We start from the raw sequence: 15,270 nt of genomic DNA, 5'->3' as shown, positions 1-15,270 counted from the left end.
AATGTTTATTATCTCGTCGAAAAAAAATTCCTTTCTTTCACATTCTTAGCTTGTCTCCGACGTAGTCTTCTTGATAATCGCTCTATTCGTCACACATTTTTGTAAACGAGAAAGAAAAGAAATCGCGTATCGCTCGCATCGATAATCTAATTACAATTTATTGTTATCGATAGCAAGTTCGATGATTTCGTCCAGTTGGAAAGATCGCGAAAAATTCACAATGAATAATCCAGAAAGAGAAAGGAGAAATAAATCACTTACCGCTGTCGCACAAGCACCTGATTAAAATGATCTTTTCGACAAGTAAGAGCTGCATTATAAGCTTTCGATTAATACCTTATGTAATAAATGATGTGCGATAAATTATCGGAATGAATGGTGTGTATCACCGTTATGTCAATCATTCATATCTTTGTCACAGTAGTCCTCGATAACGATAAACAAGATAATCTCTATAGCATCGCTTCAACGTCGATTACACGTAAATTGCTCATAAAATATTGATCCACTGACGATCATGCGGATTCTACTAAACGCCAATCATTATAAATCGCAAACATATATCTTATTGCTTCAGTGTTTATTCAATCAATTAAGTGTCTCTCTTTCACGTAAAATGCTTTAATTAAAATTTTCTCCCGTTCTTTTACTTTTCATCTTTTATAATTACACTTAATTTATTTTTCATTGCTTTTTTAGTTTTAATATGCTTTTGAAATCTTTTTCATTCGGAAGAAATATTTAATTTCTTTGCGGCGCAAATATTAATGATTGAAAATATAATTAAAATTGAAAATTACAAAAAGGTGCATATATTTTTTATAAACTTTTATGAATAAAATAAAAAAAATTATCTATGTACCCAATGTTTAATATAAAGATATGATATACAAATTAGACGCAGAATATCACATGCACAATAATTTTTTATCAGTTTTATCATTCGATCGGTTTTAACACTAACCTGTGAGCGATTTGGACAACGGTTAAAATACAATAATTATCGTGCACTATTACTGGAAGGTAAAGCAAGAAAGATTTATTGTCTCTCACATTTGCAACAAAATTATTCTCAATATTTTAACAAGCGCGCGCGTTTAATTACTTCAAATATGATTCGTCGTGATTAATCTCTCATCGTACTGCAAGCTTTTATACAGTCTGACTCTTAATTAATCATCACACGCGAGAAAGAAGCGAATTAATTAGAATAAATGAATTAATCAACTCAACGGGATATCGATTGTTTTAGCAAGAATTATGTATAAGCTGATTATAGTTAATATTAATCGAGATTAGTGAAAAAGAAATTCTTATTCATCGTTTATATTGTAACTAGGACTATGATCTGAAGAAAGACAAGATATCTACAAATTAATATGTTGTAAATTAAAAAGAATCACAATATATAAGTTATACGTGCAAATAAATCGAATTAAGAGCTCGTTTGAATAATTCGTCGCGATTAGAAGCGCAAATTTCGCAATTCTATTGATACTATTGGCAACTTAAACACAAGAAATAATATGGGATGAATATAGAACGATTTTCTAAAAATAAAAAGAATTATGATGTAAATTGACCTTATACATCAATAATACCTACGTGATTATGTTTGTTTATATACCACTAGTATCAACATCAGAAACTCGGTGTTTCCAATAGTTTCTAAAAGCGAATTGTTCGAGCGAATTTCTAATTTATTTGCAAATCATTATATAATTTATACTTCGTAATTCTCTTTAATTTGTGGTACAGCAATTTCTCTCTATTATAGTAATTGTGATAATTTATAGTTTACAGCATATATTATAAATATATATTAAATTATATATATTATAAATATATATTAAATTATATATATTATAATATTTTATATTATAAATATATATTAAATATATATATTACAAATATTTCAAAAGTATATTTTTTTCTAATGAGTTTTAGAATGTTAAAAAGATTCTTATAAAAAGATTCTTATAAAATAATTGATTTTATACACCCAGAATTCAAATATTGTCGGTTTTATCAAAAGTATGTCGCATTAATATTGCATTCTATAAACAAGTATTAAATTTTGGTAGTAAAAAATGAAAAAAACATGAGCTCGTTATTATTATCAATTATTCGCAATGCTAATTCGTAAATTTATAATGTGCTGTTTAAGATCAAAGACAAGCACATTTCTGGTTGCATCAGTTATGCGAATCACGTTTCGTCATCGATGTTTCAGAATATCTTTCACTGAGTGAACATATCGATCGAAAAACACCGGTTTGCCGATCAAGATTGTTCATCTCAGAGGGATTCACTTAATTAACGGGATCGTCCTTGAGCTTCGGGCTATCCTCGGGGATTTGCTGAAAAAAATCATTCTCTAAGGACTGCGAAGTCTCCTAATAACTAGTTCATCGAACAAAAAACTAACGTGACAGTTCGGTGATTAAAGCTTCTGCTGTCTCTTGATTTTGCAAATAATCGCTGTAATACATAACCACTTAGCCCGATTACAAACATAAAAAAATTATTATCTTTTAGTAGTTTTTGTTGACACGTACGCAAGAATTCTCGCCATGGCAATTTCTGATGCGTGCCTCCAGCTGGAAATATATTTTAGAACGATTATTCACTGTATTAATTTAAAACTATTATCAAAAAAATCAATATTTTTTCCTGGCAATTGAAAACCTTTCTTACGAAATAATTGGTCTTATAAAGATAGCGACTTTATAAATTAATTAATTTTTAAATTAATATCAATTAATTAAATTTTTAATTTATTTTATTTGAGAATAACAGTAAAGGTATTTATTCTAAAAATATATTAAATGTATAAATAATTCTGCAGTTATTTAAATTATAAATTTTAGAATTTAATTCAAATTTTAAATGTTTTAACATTAAAAAAGCATGCAAAAAATAGAACGTTTAAATGATATGCTAAAAAAGAATTGTATTGAATTAATTAAAGAGTATATAAAAAAATATATATTATCTCAAATATAATGTGCAAAATTGAAAATAAAACTCGATATTTACTGAGAGATGCTGAAATTTATAAAGGAAAAATTAACAAGAATATATTATTTTTTATTATTACTTTAATTTCATTAAAAGTTAGTTTTTAATAGTTTTGTTTTAATAAAAGAGACTTTGGAATTTTTTTCAAAGGGAATCTAATTTTGTTCGGAGAACCAAAAATTGATAATAAAGTATCATTATGCTACCATTATATGAATTTATGTTGCATTATGTAAGGAGAGGTTTACAAAATCCCGCTGTAAAAAAACAATTAGTAGGAAATCAGTTTTATCACAATATTATTTCAAGACTCGAACGATTATGAAATTTGTCGTTCGTAGTAAGTGCGCACAAACATAATGAATAATGCGACAAGAAGTTAATATAAGACAGTCTTTAAACGATGTATGTATCCGCACGCAATCTTCATGGAATAATGAATGATCTAATACGTAAAAAAATGTGTGACGTATGTTAAAAAAAAAAGATTAAGCGCCGTTGGGGGATTAATAGGAAACGTGAATAAAATGTGATATGGTTCAGATAGTGCTATGTGTGCACAAAACGTGATTAAATTCATTTATCTCAAGTGCACTTACGTTCGATGCAACTATAGTGTACAAAAATGCACATTACGTCAACGAAGATCCCATTAAAATCTTCAAGTGATAAATCACGCGGCAAATTATTCGTAGAAATTTATTTTTTATAATTAAGGAATATAATTAATATTTTTGTGTTATTTTATGTATAAGGATAAATTGAATAAGAACAAATTTACATAACAATTTCATAGTATACATTAGATAAAAAAACATATTTTTATGGATAATAAAAAAAAGTTCCGAGAAAGAGAAATTTTTTTTAAGTAGATTTCTTTTAACAAAAATTGAATTTTTGTGATATTTAAGATTGAAAAGAAGATAATCCTTCTCATGATCTGTATTTTTGATATTTAATAATTATTTTTTACTACTTTCTATTACGATTTTCGTTTTATTATAATATTTTCCTTTATTGTATTTCTTTAATATTTTATTTTATTATAATATTTTTATTTTTTATATAATATTTTCCTTGCCTCTAATTTTTTAAATCAACAATTTATATAAGCTTAATATAATTTCAAAAACTTGATAAAATATTTAATTAAATAATATTTACTACATATTTATTATAGACTTACTATATACTTTATATTACACAATGTACTTGATTATGTGTGCGGTATTCTCTAGTGTTATAAATAATCAAACAATAGGCAGAGACAATATTTCAGTTATTCATAACTGTGAATAATGGTTGTCCATTGACTTTAGAGCTCTCCAGATAGCTATAAACTTAAAATACATTTTAAATTTACAGTTACCTAATTTTAAAGCCAATAGACACTGTTGACAATTATGAATAACTGGAATATAAAAAATGACAGCTGACAGAAACCTTCACCGAAAATCATTTTAATAATAAAGAGTATTTTTTTATATCAACGTTAAAAATGCGCGTTATTTTGTATGGAAAAATTTTCAGTTTCGGATATTAATCTTCTCGTATATAATTCTTACGATACTTGTTTGATACGATACTAATTAATGTACGATAACACACTAATTAACACTCAATATCTTTGTTTATTCATTATGCAGCGGCAAATTACATTTGCCAGATATACACATACACGCGCACACACATACGCATAAAGACTTGAAATAAACGCTTCAAGTTATAACTTGCATATCAATAGATAGATGAATATAATTTGAAAGTGAATTTAAAATTTTCTCCTTTTACAATTTATTTCTAGTAGAAAATTTTCCTTCGGGTTTTCCTACAGAGAAACGTCAATAAAATTCCATTGATAATTCCTGTGAAAAATGTCTTTATCATTAGATGAAGAAGTTATAATTTTTTTACAGCTATATTTTATAGTTTCTTAAGTGCTTTGATAATTTTCCAGGCTTAAGAAAAACAAAATCTTGATATATATCTATAGAGAAATTGTTTTGCTGTGGCTACTCTTTTTATTTTCAATAAATAAAAAATACTAATTTATATTTCTTAATTTATATTTCTTATATTTATATTTCTTAAGTATTTGTTTTAAATGAATCATTTTAATTAAATTCGAAAATCTAATAAAAAATTCTTATTCAAATTTTTATAAATATTACTAAATTCTACTTTATATTTTAATTTTATTTTAATATACATAATATTTTTTTATCAAACTTTTGAGTTCTGAAAGAAAAGATTTATTTTAATTGTTTCTATTAACATCAATTTTATAATATATACATTTCTTTTCACGAGAATAAAATTTAAATATAATTTTACAAACACAAAAGTGCTGGAATACTGTATCATTTATTAGTAATAGCAGAAGTATTTTTAACTCACTTGTATAAATAATTTTAAAAGATATGTGCATATTCTGTATTATAAAAATATCATCGTTTTCTGTTAATTATTCCTCGAAACTTTATAAATAACCTTTTACCTTCATAAAAAAATTTTATAAGAAACAATTATATCCGTCCAATCTTTTAATACTAAGTACTTAAGAATTAAGCTGGCCGTTAAAAAGTGGAGCTTGCTTTGAAATTACTTGAAAAGTGAGAGAATTCATTATTTACATTGTAGAAACTTAATTCACACTTATCTATATTTTCAACAACAAACAACTCTATATGTATGATGTAATTTTTTTATTAAATATCTCCATGTAAAATATCTTTCAAATTTTAAAATTGCATTGCAAATTAATATTTATAAAAAATTGAAATATATCTTTTGACAAATCTCTTTTAAAATTAATTCAGCAAAAAATTATAAATAATTATAAATATATTAAAAAGTTTGGAATTTTTCCATCATACAAAAATTAATGACAGTAGCATTCTAATCTCATTTGTCAGATTCCTTCTATGATAACTTTAATAATCTTAGCGAAATGAACAATTAAATTAACAACCAATTCAACAATCATTGTTTTATCAGTGCGCTTTATTCAAGAAGCTACAAAATAAGTAATGCATGTAATACCACCAGTTTATGATTAGAATCAATTTCCTCTTTGCATAAAGTGCATGCTATATAAAGTACATGAGAAGTAATAATTTTCCGTTTAAATCTCGAGCAATTAGCAACTAGATAAAGTTCGTTTAAATATTCGTTTGAAACAAAATATAAACGAATGAATTCTAATTGCATATTTTGCAAATTATCAAGCGTGGAGAATAAAATAAACGTCAAAGCCATTATTAAAGCAAAATTGTCAAAGCCATTTCCATGATTACAAATGTTGTCTATTCGCGGTAAAAAGTTTAGTTTAACAAATAATTTAAAACGTAACATAAAGAAAATAAACTATAAAAATAAAAATCTTGTCAAAAAGATTGTTGCTTTAAATAATTTTAATTGGAAAGAATAGAAAATATATTTATTGCATTTATCTTTTATATCATATGTATATTTTTTGCAAATACATAAAATAAGCGCCTGTAGCTTATCTGTAATCGAAATAGAAATTTTAATGACAAATTAATTGATTAAGATTACGATCATTTGCAGCTGTTTTATATCAACTCTACTATTACATTGCTCTACAATTCGAATAAAAAGATACGAGTTATAAAAATAAATTTAAATTTCCATTCGCATTAAATTGTTTGGAACTTTAATCTTAAGAGTCGTTAAATGGATAACTTCAATCGCAATTTTCATTATCGCCGTAAGATACACTCGTCTTAAAGACGATCTTCAATAAGAAGAAAAATAACGAAAGTAAAACGTACTTAATAATTAGCAGCATTAAAAATTTTTGCATTCTAGAGAGCAGAATAACATTTTCAAAATATTTATCATATCTTGGAATAAACAGTTAATAGCATGCATTATCACGCATGATTTTTAGAAAGAATGCGATTAATGAAAATTGCTAATCGCTTTAAGAAATATTTATTGTCGGCTATTTTTATGGTTGCAAAAAGAATAAATTTAAACAATGGAAAAATAAAAATAAAGCAAGAGTTAATATTGGGTAAAATCTTATTTATTATTCAAATAATATATTATAATAAATATATAAAATGTTATTTATATTAATTATTTATATTAATATTTGTATATATATTTTCTGAATTCTTAAATTTATTATAACGAATTATTTTTATTATAACAAATTTATTTATTATATAATATTCTTTTATTATTATATAATTAATTTTATTTATAGTTAGAGTATTAAAGATCGTTGAAAGAAGTGCAAGTGTGTCTCAGTTAAGTAAAATAAAAACTTAAGTGATATTTTGCTTTTCTTACACAATAATTGCTATATTCAAATACTATACAGATATCATAATTTACGATCATCGGAAAAAGATTTTATTTTAATGATTGATGATCACAAATGTAAACGAAAAATCATTCTATATGAGATATATACATACATTACGTTTTCATATAATATACATTTAAATAACAAGAAAAAAATATATATATATATGTAAATGCACGATATGTGAAGAAATTTTACGCACGTTGTATGTTAATGAAGCCGCGTGAGCAAGAATTATATCAAACATTTATGACGACAATATGTTCAAACATAAGTGAAAACTTTATGAACTTGAAATTTATATAATTTATGAACAAAGTAGCAAAAAGATGATAAATTATTCGTGAAGTTAGCATTTTCTTTTCACTAACATTTTGATATTTATTTTTAAATTTGTGTTTCTGCTCTTTGTTTATTTATGAATGTTTCCTCATACTTTGTTGCGTCAAACTCTTTATATATATATATATATATATATATATATATATATATATATTCTTCTACAGTTTAAGTAAACAACGTCTCTTAAATTATCTTTGTTACGTCTTAAATTATCTACGCTTGATGAATACTATCATTAAATCAGCAGTCGTAACATATGTCAGTGTGAGAATTTTCACATTCGTCAATGCTATTCAAGTATTTGTCGTTTTGAATCATGCATTGCTCTGTAACTCTTCCTGAATCTCTTGGGAGGATTTTCCCTTAGTTTCCGGTATAACGAAATATGTAAACGCAGTGGCCGCTACCATAATTCCGGCGAAGATCCAGAAAGTCGCGTCTGCGCCTAATTCATCGTTCATCATCGGAAAAGTTTTCGTTACCAGAAACACGAGGAACCAATTTAACATCACGGCGATACCGGAAGCGACCGCCTTGGTCTCTGCAGGAAATAGTTCACCCATCAGCATCCACGGTATCGGACCGAATCTGCGCATAAAACATAATGTTGTAATTTATTTTTACTTTTTATATTTATTGTAATGTAAACGCTTCAGTTATAATTTTTGCAATTTCGAAAAGATCTAAGTAGTCAGTTTACATAATTTTTAATTTTAAAGAACTTTTAACATCAATTCAAATATTTATAGTCAATGAATCTTATAACTAGATCATTTAAAAAATGCAAATACAATTTTTGTTACAACATTTACCCGATAGAGAAGGAGATCATAAATAATGTCAGAGATGTGAGCGGCAGCCAGCCTAGATCACTGACGTCATTCCCGTTTGCCTTAATATTGAAATACAGACCAAGAGCTACAAGACTGACTGTCATAACACTTGAAGAAAATATAAGCAATGGCTTCCTTCCGGCACGATCCACAATTATAGCTGCTACACCTGACATCACCATCTACCAGAAACGACATTTTAGGTAAATAAATATCGTCATCTACGATAATTAAGTAATTGACAATAATTACAGAAAATGGATGTAAATATACATCATAGATATCACGCTAATTACGATGTATCATGTATAATTAAATCGCAAAAAAACAAATTTGGAGATAAAATTGGTTCAAGAGATTATATATACAATTCATATAAATTCATATTCAACAAATTAACTGAGAAAGAATAAAAGCTAAAATAATCTTCTAAAATAATAATTTTAGTTCAATTTTAAAGTTTAATCAAAATATTATTTGAGAGAAAAGTTTTCTGATATATTCTCTGTTTTAAATAAGATGCTTTAAAGACATTTTTAAACTTTATAAAAGTTTATATTTTTACATAAGCTGAATATCGATAAGCATACCTGAACTATTGCTACAACAATAGAAGCGAGTTCCGGCGACATCGAACTTCCGGAAGCTTGAAAAATAGTAACCGTATAAAAGATTACTGCATTTATACCAGACAATTGCTGAAAGAACATAGCACCCAACGAAGCGAGCAAAGCTTTTTTGGCCGCTCGAGTGCGTATAAGATCGAATATGCTCGATTTTTTCGATGTTGTCTGCTCAGCCTGCCGTTGTATCTCTGCAAGTTCCTCCGATGGATCATAAGAATCTCCCCGGAGGATTGTCATCGCCATTGTGGCTTCCGGTTTTTGTTTTTTGTTCTGCAAAGATTCGAGATCATTCAAATTTTCATCCGTCAATGAGAAATTTTATGATTTTATTCCGATCGTGTTATATATAATTATTTTCTTAAATATCAAATAATTGTTGTTTAATATATAAAACGCGAGAAACATATAAAAAATAACAACAAGACATAAAAATCGGAAAATCGATCTACCATTAGCCAAACGGGTGATTCCGGCATCCACACGAAGGAAGCAAAGAAGCCGATCACTATGAGAGCGCAAATTACAGCAAACGCCGTGTAACTCAAGATGGCTCCAAGTACGAAAGCCACCAAAATTCCAATCGTGAGAAACAGCTGGAACATGGCACCGAGAGTACCTCGGGTGGAAGTCTCCGCAATTTCGGAAATATAAGTCGGTACGAGGACGCAAGCCGCGCCGACGCCAACGCCTACTATAAATCTGGCTACATTGATCAGCCACAGCTCGAAGGCAAATATAATGATCGCCCAGGATAGAAGAAACGGAGCCGTCAGCAAAAGAAGCGATTTTTTCCGACCAAGTTTATCGGCCATCGGTCCAGATGGAACGGCGCCTACCATCGCACCCAGAGCCAGCAATGAGCCCACCCAGGATCCTTGTTCCGTGGTAATGACCAGCCATGAATTCGGTTCATATAGCTGAGGCAGGACAGGAGACGTCCAAGCCAGAGCGGTGCCGACGCCGACAGCCATTATGGAAGCTTAAGAGATTTAAACAAAGTTAATATCAAGAAGAAAAGATTGTATTAAAAAGCTTTATTATGATTACTTAATACTCAAATTTAATACTCAACATTAATTTAATACTCGAGATTTTTAGATTAACAACATTTGAAAGGATAAGTAGATAGTGCGAATAATGATCTTTTATTTACTTTTTTCATGAATTTAGCGAAATTACGCAATTTATAAATTGTTTATAAAATTATTTTTTGAATGAAGACATTTAATGTTTTTAATATTAGAAATTTAAGTTTTAATATGTACATATGATATATTTATCTCATCTTTTAGTAGAGAATCCTCGTGTTTTCCGGCACCTACATTTAGGTCAATCTTATCTGTCTATTCATTCAAGCCGTTGCACTCATTTGATGAAACATACGAATTATCATCTATCTCAGGAACAGTATATCTTTTTTGATAAGATATACGGACAGAATTTCGTAAACTCTTCAATTATTTTTCCATTTTTTCATATAATAAGAAATTTTTTAGAAACAGATTTTTTTAAAACATTATACTCTATTAAATCAATGCCGATAATATCCGCACGAATTATTAACGAGTTATTGATAATCCAAATAGTTATATTCTAATTTTTTTATGTGATAGATACTAATCGTGAAATATTTAGAAACGTTTATCTGACATGCATAATAAGACGGGCAACCAGGACAAATTATTTTATAGCGCTTAATAGCGAATTTCAATTTAACTTAAAAGCCACTGTGACGAAAAGACAGTGATGCATTATGATCTATCAGGAATGAAATGGATGGATTCGTGGAATATAGTCGTGTGAGACAGCAGATCCATTATTCTTTAAAATTTTAAGTCTATGTATCCCATATCAGAAATGTACGAATGTAAATTACATTGCATTAAATTCGGATGGCTTTAGGACGGACATCTACATCTTTCATCTCGAAGCAAAAAATGAGACACTCATTTCAATAAAATATTACGACCGTCGCCCGGTTTCAGTAAGCGAAATATGAGCTTATTCGGCGCGCGGAATTTTATATTAACGGAGGGTCCCTGACAAAACCGAGGCTTCACGGTGCGTAATTTTGCAGGAAAGTCATAAAACTTTAGAGGATAGTCTACCAACGCGCATATGCGTAATATTCATTTTTACATGAATTTATCATTTATTATACTTGCGGATGGAATTTAATTAATGTAACAAGGCATAAATAGACATGTGAATATTATAATAAAGATAAGCAGTAAAATTTAAATTTATTATATATAAAATTATCAAACATTAAATTGTAGTAATTATGCTATGTATGTCTTCATTATTAACATTTTGTTTATAAAACTTTTTGTGAAAACATGTTAGTAATAATAAATAACATAATTTTTTAATAATATTATAATATGTTTTCATGTGAAATTTTAATTGCTTTTAAAATGAAAATTTAATTATTTGTATCAAATACAAAATATATATAAATTGCGTATAAATTAAAACAACAAGTGTCAAAAGGTGTATTTTTTTTAATAAAAATATACAAAAATATACAAGGTTTTATTTCGTTAATAAAGTTATTATCATTTTTCGCAGTTTAAGGGGTTCGATCGCTTTTATATAGATAAGAGGACCAAATTTCTTAACAAATAAATTTTGAGGATTAAAGAAATTTTAAGAAAATGATATCAAGATACATAATGAATTCACATTTATTACTTAATGATTCGCTTATCTTTATATATTTTTATAATCTAATAATTTAGTAACAATAAAGAAATATAATATCAGGACTCTTTTCCGCAATTTTATTTTTAAAAAGATCTAAAGCTTATAAAACATAATAATTTTCATGTAAAAGTAATTATTAAAGTTTGAAATGCGTATATTTCCTGCAGTTAAATCAATTGATTACGCACATGATAGCACATCGTTAATCATGATAATAGCATAACGATTATCACGATTAACGATTATCGGCTGGGCACGAGTATTGCAGTAAACTGATACTATCTGAATAAGCAATTATATTGCGAGGTAATAACTTAATCATCTTTAATCCAATTTTTATTATTTATAAGAACGTATTAAAATGTTTGAAGTAAAGAGAAAATAATCTTGTAAAAAAGATAGATGCATTTAAAAAAGTTATGAGAATCTGTAAAGTCTAATTTGTATTAATAGTTTTTAATTTTTTTTTCAAAAAGAAGGAAAGAGAATACATTTTTAATAAAGTTTGACATAATATTTATTTATTTTTAAACTTTAAATTCTTGATATTTAAAAAAGATATGTGATATATATTTTGTAATCTATGTTCAGATAATTTCTATTCATTTTTTTATAAGAATAAAACTTTTTTCTCATAAAAACATGTTAAGATAAAATTATAAGAATATGCAACAAATAAAATAACATTATAAAAATAATATGATTAATATGAAATATTTAATGTTAAATGCCGCGCATATAAATTAAAAAATGGATTGCGCAATTACAGAGAGGAAATATTAAATGTTATTAATGATTTATAATCTGGTTCACAGTCTGGTGCACATTTATATGTGCTGTTATATGCAATTTGATATTAATATAGTCCATATTCTCTTCGAGCATATATAGTTCATAAATAAACAATGAAAATAGTTTAATATATTTACCACACGTTCGATAGATTGTTTATTAAATATATGATATGTGTATATGCGATCAATTTTAACATGTATACATATAATTTCAAACATAAGGATACGATTACATAGCATATTAATTATTAACATTTGAATCACTAAAATGATGTATAAATTTTGGACAATTTCCATTTAATCACTCGAAATTGATATCATATTTCCTTCGATCGATCATCTTTCTCATACAATACTTTAAAAAAAGTATGACGACGAATATTAATAAACATATATAGCCGTTCAAATACCAGAAATTGATGCGAGGTACTGCCATAACTTTTTGCCTTCTTGATGCACAGGAGTACCGCTAATTATCCCGGTGCTTTCCATCTTCTTAAAGGATTTTGAAACACAAAAATCAACGTTCGCGATACTCAGCAAAAATTTCGTTTTAAAAGCTTAATCTTTTTTTTCTTTTTTCCTCAATTTTCCGAGTAACATGAAATACATTAACGAATAAAGTCGTAAACTACATTTCGGACAATGGCCGCTCGACGCGAAATGAACGATTCGTTACCGGGGCCATTGTATATCATAACTGTCACTATCTAGTTACCGATTATCACTAATCTTTACCGCTTATCTGGCATGATCGAAACAAGAAAAATTCAGAAATCATGATAAATACATAGAGATCGAAATAAATGATAGAGTCGAAAATCTAAACGTATATATATGCGCGGTTCTGATACGGAATGAAAGAAACACGCATCCATAAAACATCTTCTTCTTGAAATCGACATGTCATATTGGTTTCTTGCCTTGGTATATTTTTCGATTTGATTTTTATTTAATGTCGAAAAATTAGAAATTTTTTTTTAGGATATTTTCTTAAATTTGTCGATCTTTGAGACTTTCGTGATACCTTGATTAAATTAAAATAAAAGAAAAGGAACACTCAATTCAATATTAATAAAACATCCTATATCGAGCTTTTAATAAGTAATATAACTATAAATATAATTATATAATACAATATATTTTTTCAGAATATTTTTTCTCTCCAAACAATTTTTGTTGTTTAACTTTCGTTAATCTTCGAAAAAAATAAAATTGTGTCAGAGATAACTAGTTTTTCTAAGAAATTTATAATTTGTTACTTTCGTAACAGACTCTTTTGCTGTACAAGATATGTCTAAGAAAAAAAGAAATAACTTTTGCTTTCGATTGTACTTTGATATTTGCATATTTCAAAAACGTTGTGTGTTATTATGATTTTCCACATGTTCTGCGCAAAATGACATTCGTTAACATTGTAATTATAAAAAATGGAAATATATAATCAAAAATTCATACAGCACGAATCAGTGAAATTAAAAAATTATGCAACAAAAGCATATATGTTGTATGCCTCAGATCCGTTAGAAATGGAATAATATATATAAAAACTGCGTAATAATTATATATATATTATATATATATTATGAATTATCATATATATATATTATGAATTATCATATATATATTATGAAATTTGCCGCATAAATATATATGGGATGTTTGAATTTATGAAATATCTATCGAATATTTTAGTCAGATAAATCTAGCATAATTACATGAAACTATGTACATATAACGAGAGCGTTTATCGTCTAAAATGAAAAATATTTTGATAGAAAGATATTCAATTTTACAAAGAAAATAAAAGCTCTGACAAATGTAGCCGCTTACCTTTGGCGGGACGCTCTCTTTGCCGCTAGAATCTCATGTGAAAGACACTTCAATTTCAATCGTTGACAGAATACAATTCTCGATTCTCTCTATTGTCACGTCGAATTTCGCGCTTATTGATCGCGCAAACTTGGAAGATTTTAAATTTAATGAATAAATCTTTCATGTAGAAATTTAAAAAGTTACAGTTTTTTTATAAAATAAGTGCTTGTTTTATAAAAAAATAATTTATTACTAAAGATTTTTTTATCGTAAATGGAAAAATCGATAAGAAATTCTTTAACAGAAGACATATGTTCGATAGAAATTGTAATAGAATCACGCCGACAAATCACTTCTATTTGATCATGGATCGATATCTGGAATGCGTATCTTATCTACTGTTTTCGCAAAAAATCGATGATGCCGTGCGTTACAATATAACTAAGAAGAAGAAGTTATCGCAATTTTCTAAGTGAATGGTAAGTATCGAGATTAGTTTGAGATTTGTTTAGCGATTAGGTCTTTTTCTTCGATGCCACCTAATCTAAAGTTAATATATCATTTCTTCATTATTATTATTTATCATTATTGCTGCTTCAAACACCTAAAGAAGTTAAGAAAATACGACTTTACAAATCAAAAGAGTAAAAATTAGGCTGATTTGTCTAATCAATATATTATCGTTAAAAATTATTGTCAAACAATTGAAGATAATATTAGTTGAGCACTAAAATGTATGTAATATATTTGCATTATATAAGATCAAAATTATTCTTTTTGGAAACTGAAAATTTTGA

At 27.1% G+C, this 15,270-nt stretch overlaps 1 protein-coding gene across 2 annotated transcripts; it reads right to left on the bottom strand.

Annotated features, from left to right (window-relative positions):
- Window positions 1–7,192: 7,192 nt before the first annotated feature.
- LOC145968036 (facilitated trehalose transporter Tret1) lies at window positions 7,193–14,714 on the bottom strand. Of its 2 annotated transcripts, none has more exons than XM_083093227.1 (5): window positions 14,492–14,714; window positions 9,608–10,137; window positions 9,123–9,428; window positions 8,512–8,714; window positions 7,193–8,287 (listed from the first exon to the last, which is right to left on the bottom strand). In XM_083093227.1, exons 2-5 carry the CDS (start codon window positions 10,127–10,129, stop codon window positions 8,014–8,016), a joined length of 1,305 nt encoding a protein of 434 aa, XP_082949353.1. In that variant the 5' UTR covers window positions 10,130–10,137; window positions 14,492–14,714; the 3' UTR covers window positions 7,193–8,013. The 2 variants fall into 2 exon arrangements, with proteins under 2 accessions (XP_082949353.1, XP_082949352.1); XM_083093226.1 differs by lacking the exon at window positions 14,492–14,714 and adding an exon at window positions 13,069–13,345 and having other exon boundaries at window positions 7,194–8,287.
- Window positions 14,715–15,270: the final 556 nt, after the last annotated feature.

The sequence above is a fragment of the Camponotus vicinus genome, unplaced genomic scaffold (assembly GCF_025532165.1).
Source record: "Camponotus vicinus isolate PSW18456_S1 unplaced genomic scaffold, iyCamVici1.0 SCAF_3, whole genome shotgun sequence".
Taxonomy (NCBI): Eukaryota; Metazoa; Arthropoda; class Insecta; order Hymenoptera; family Formicidae; genus Camponotus; species Camponotus vicinus.
The sequence above is the reverse complement of the archived record's forward strand: the minus strand, read 5'-3'. Positions and strand labels throughout refer to the sequence as shown.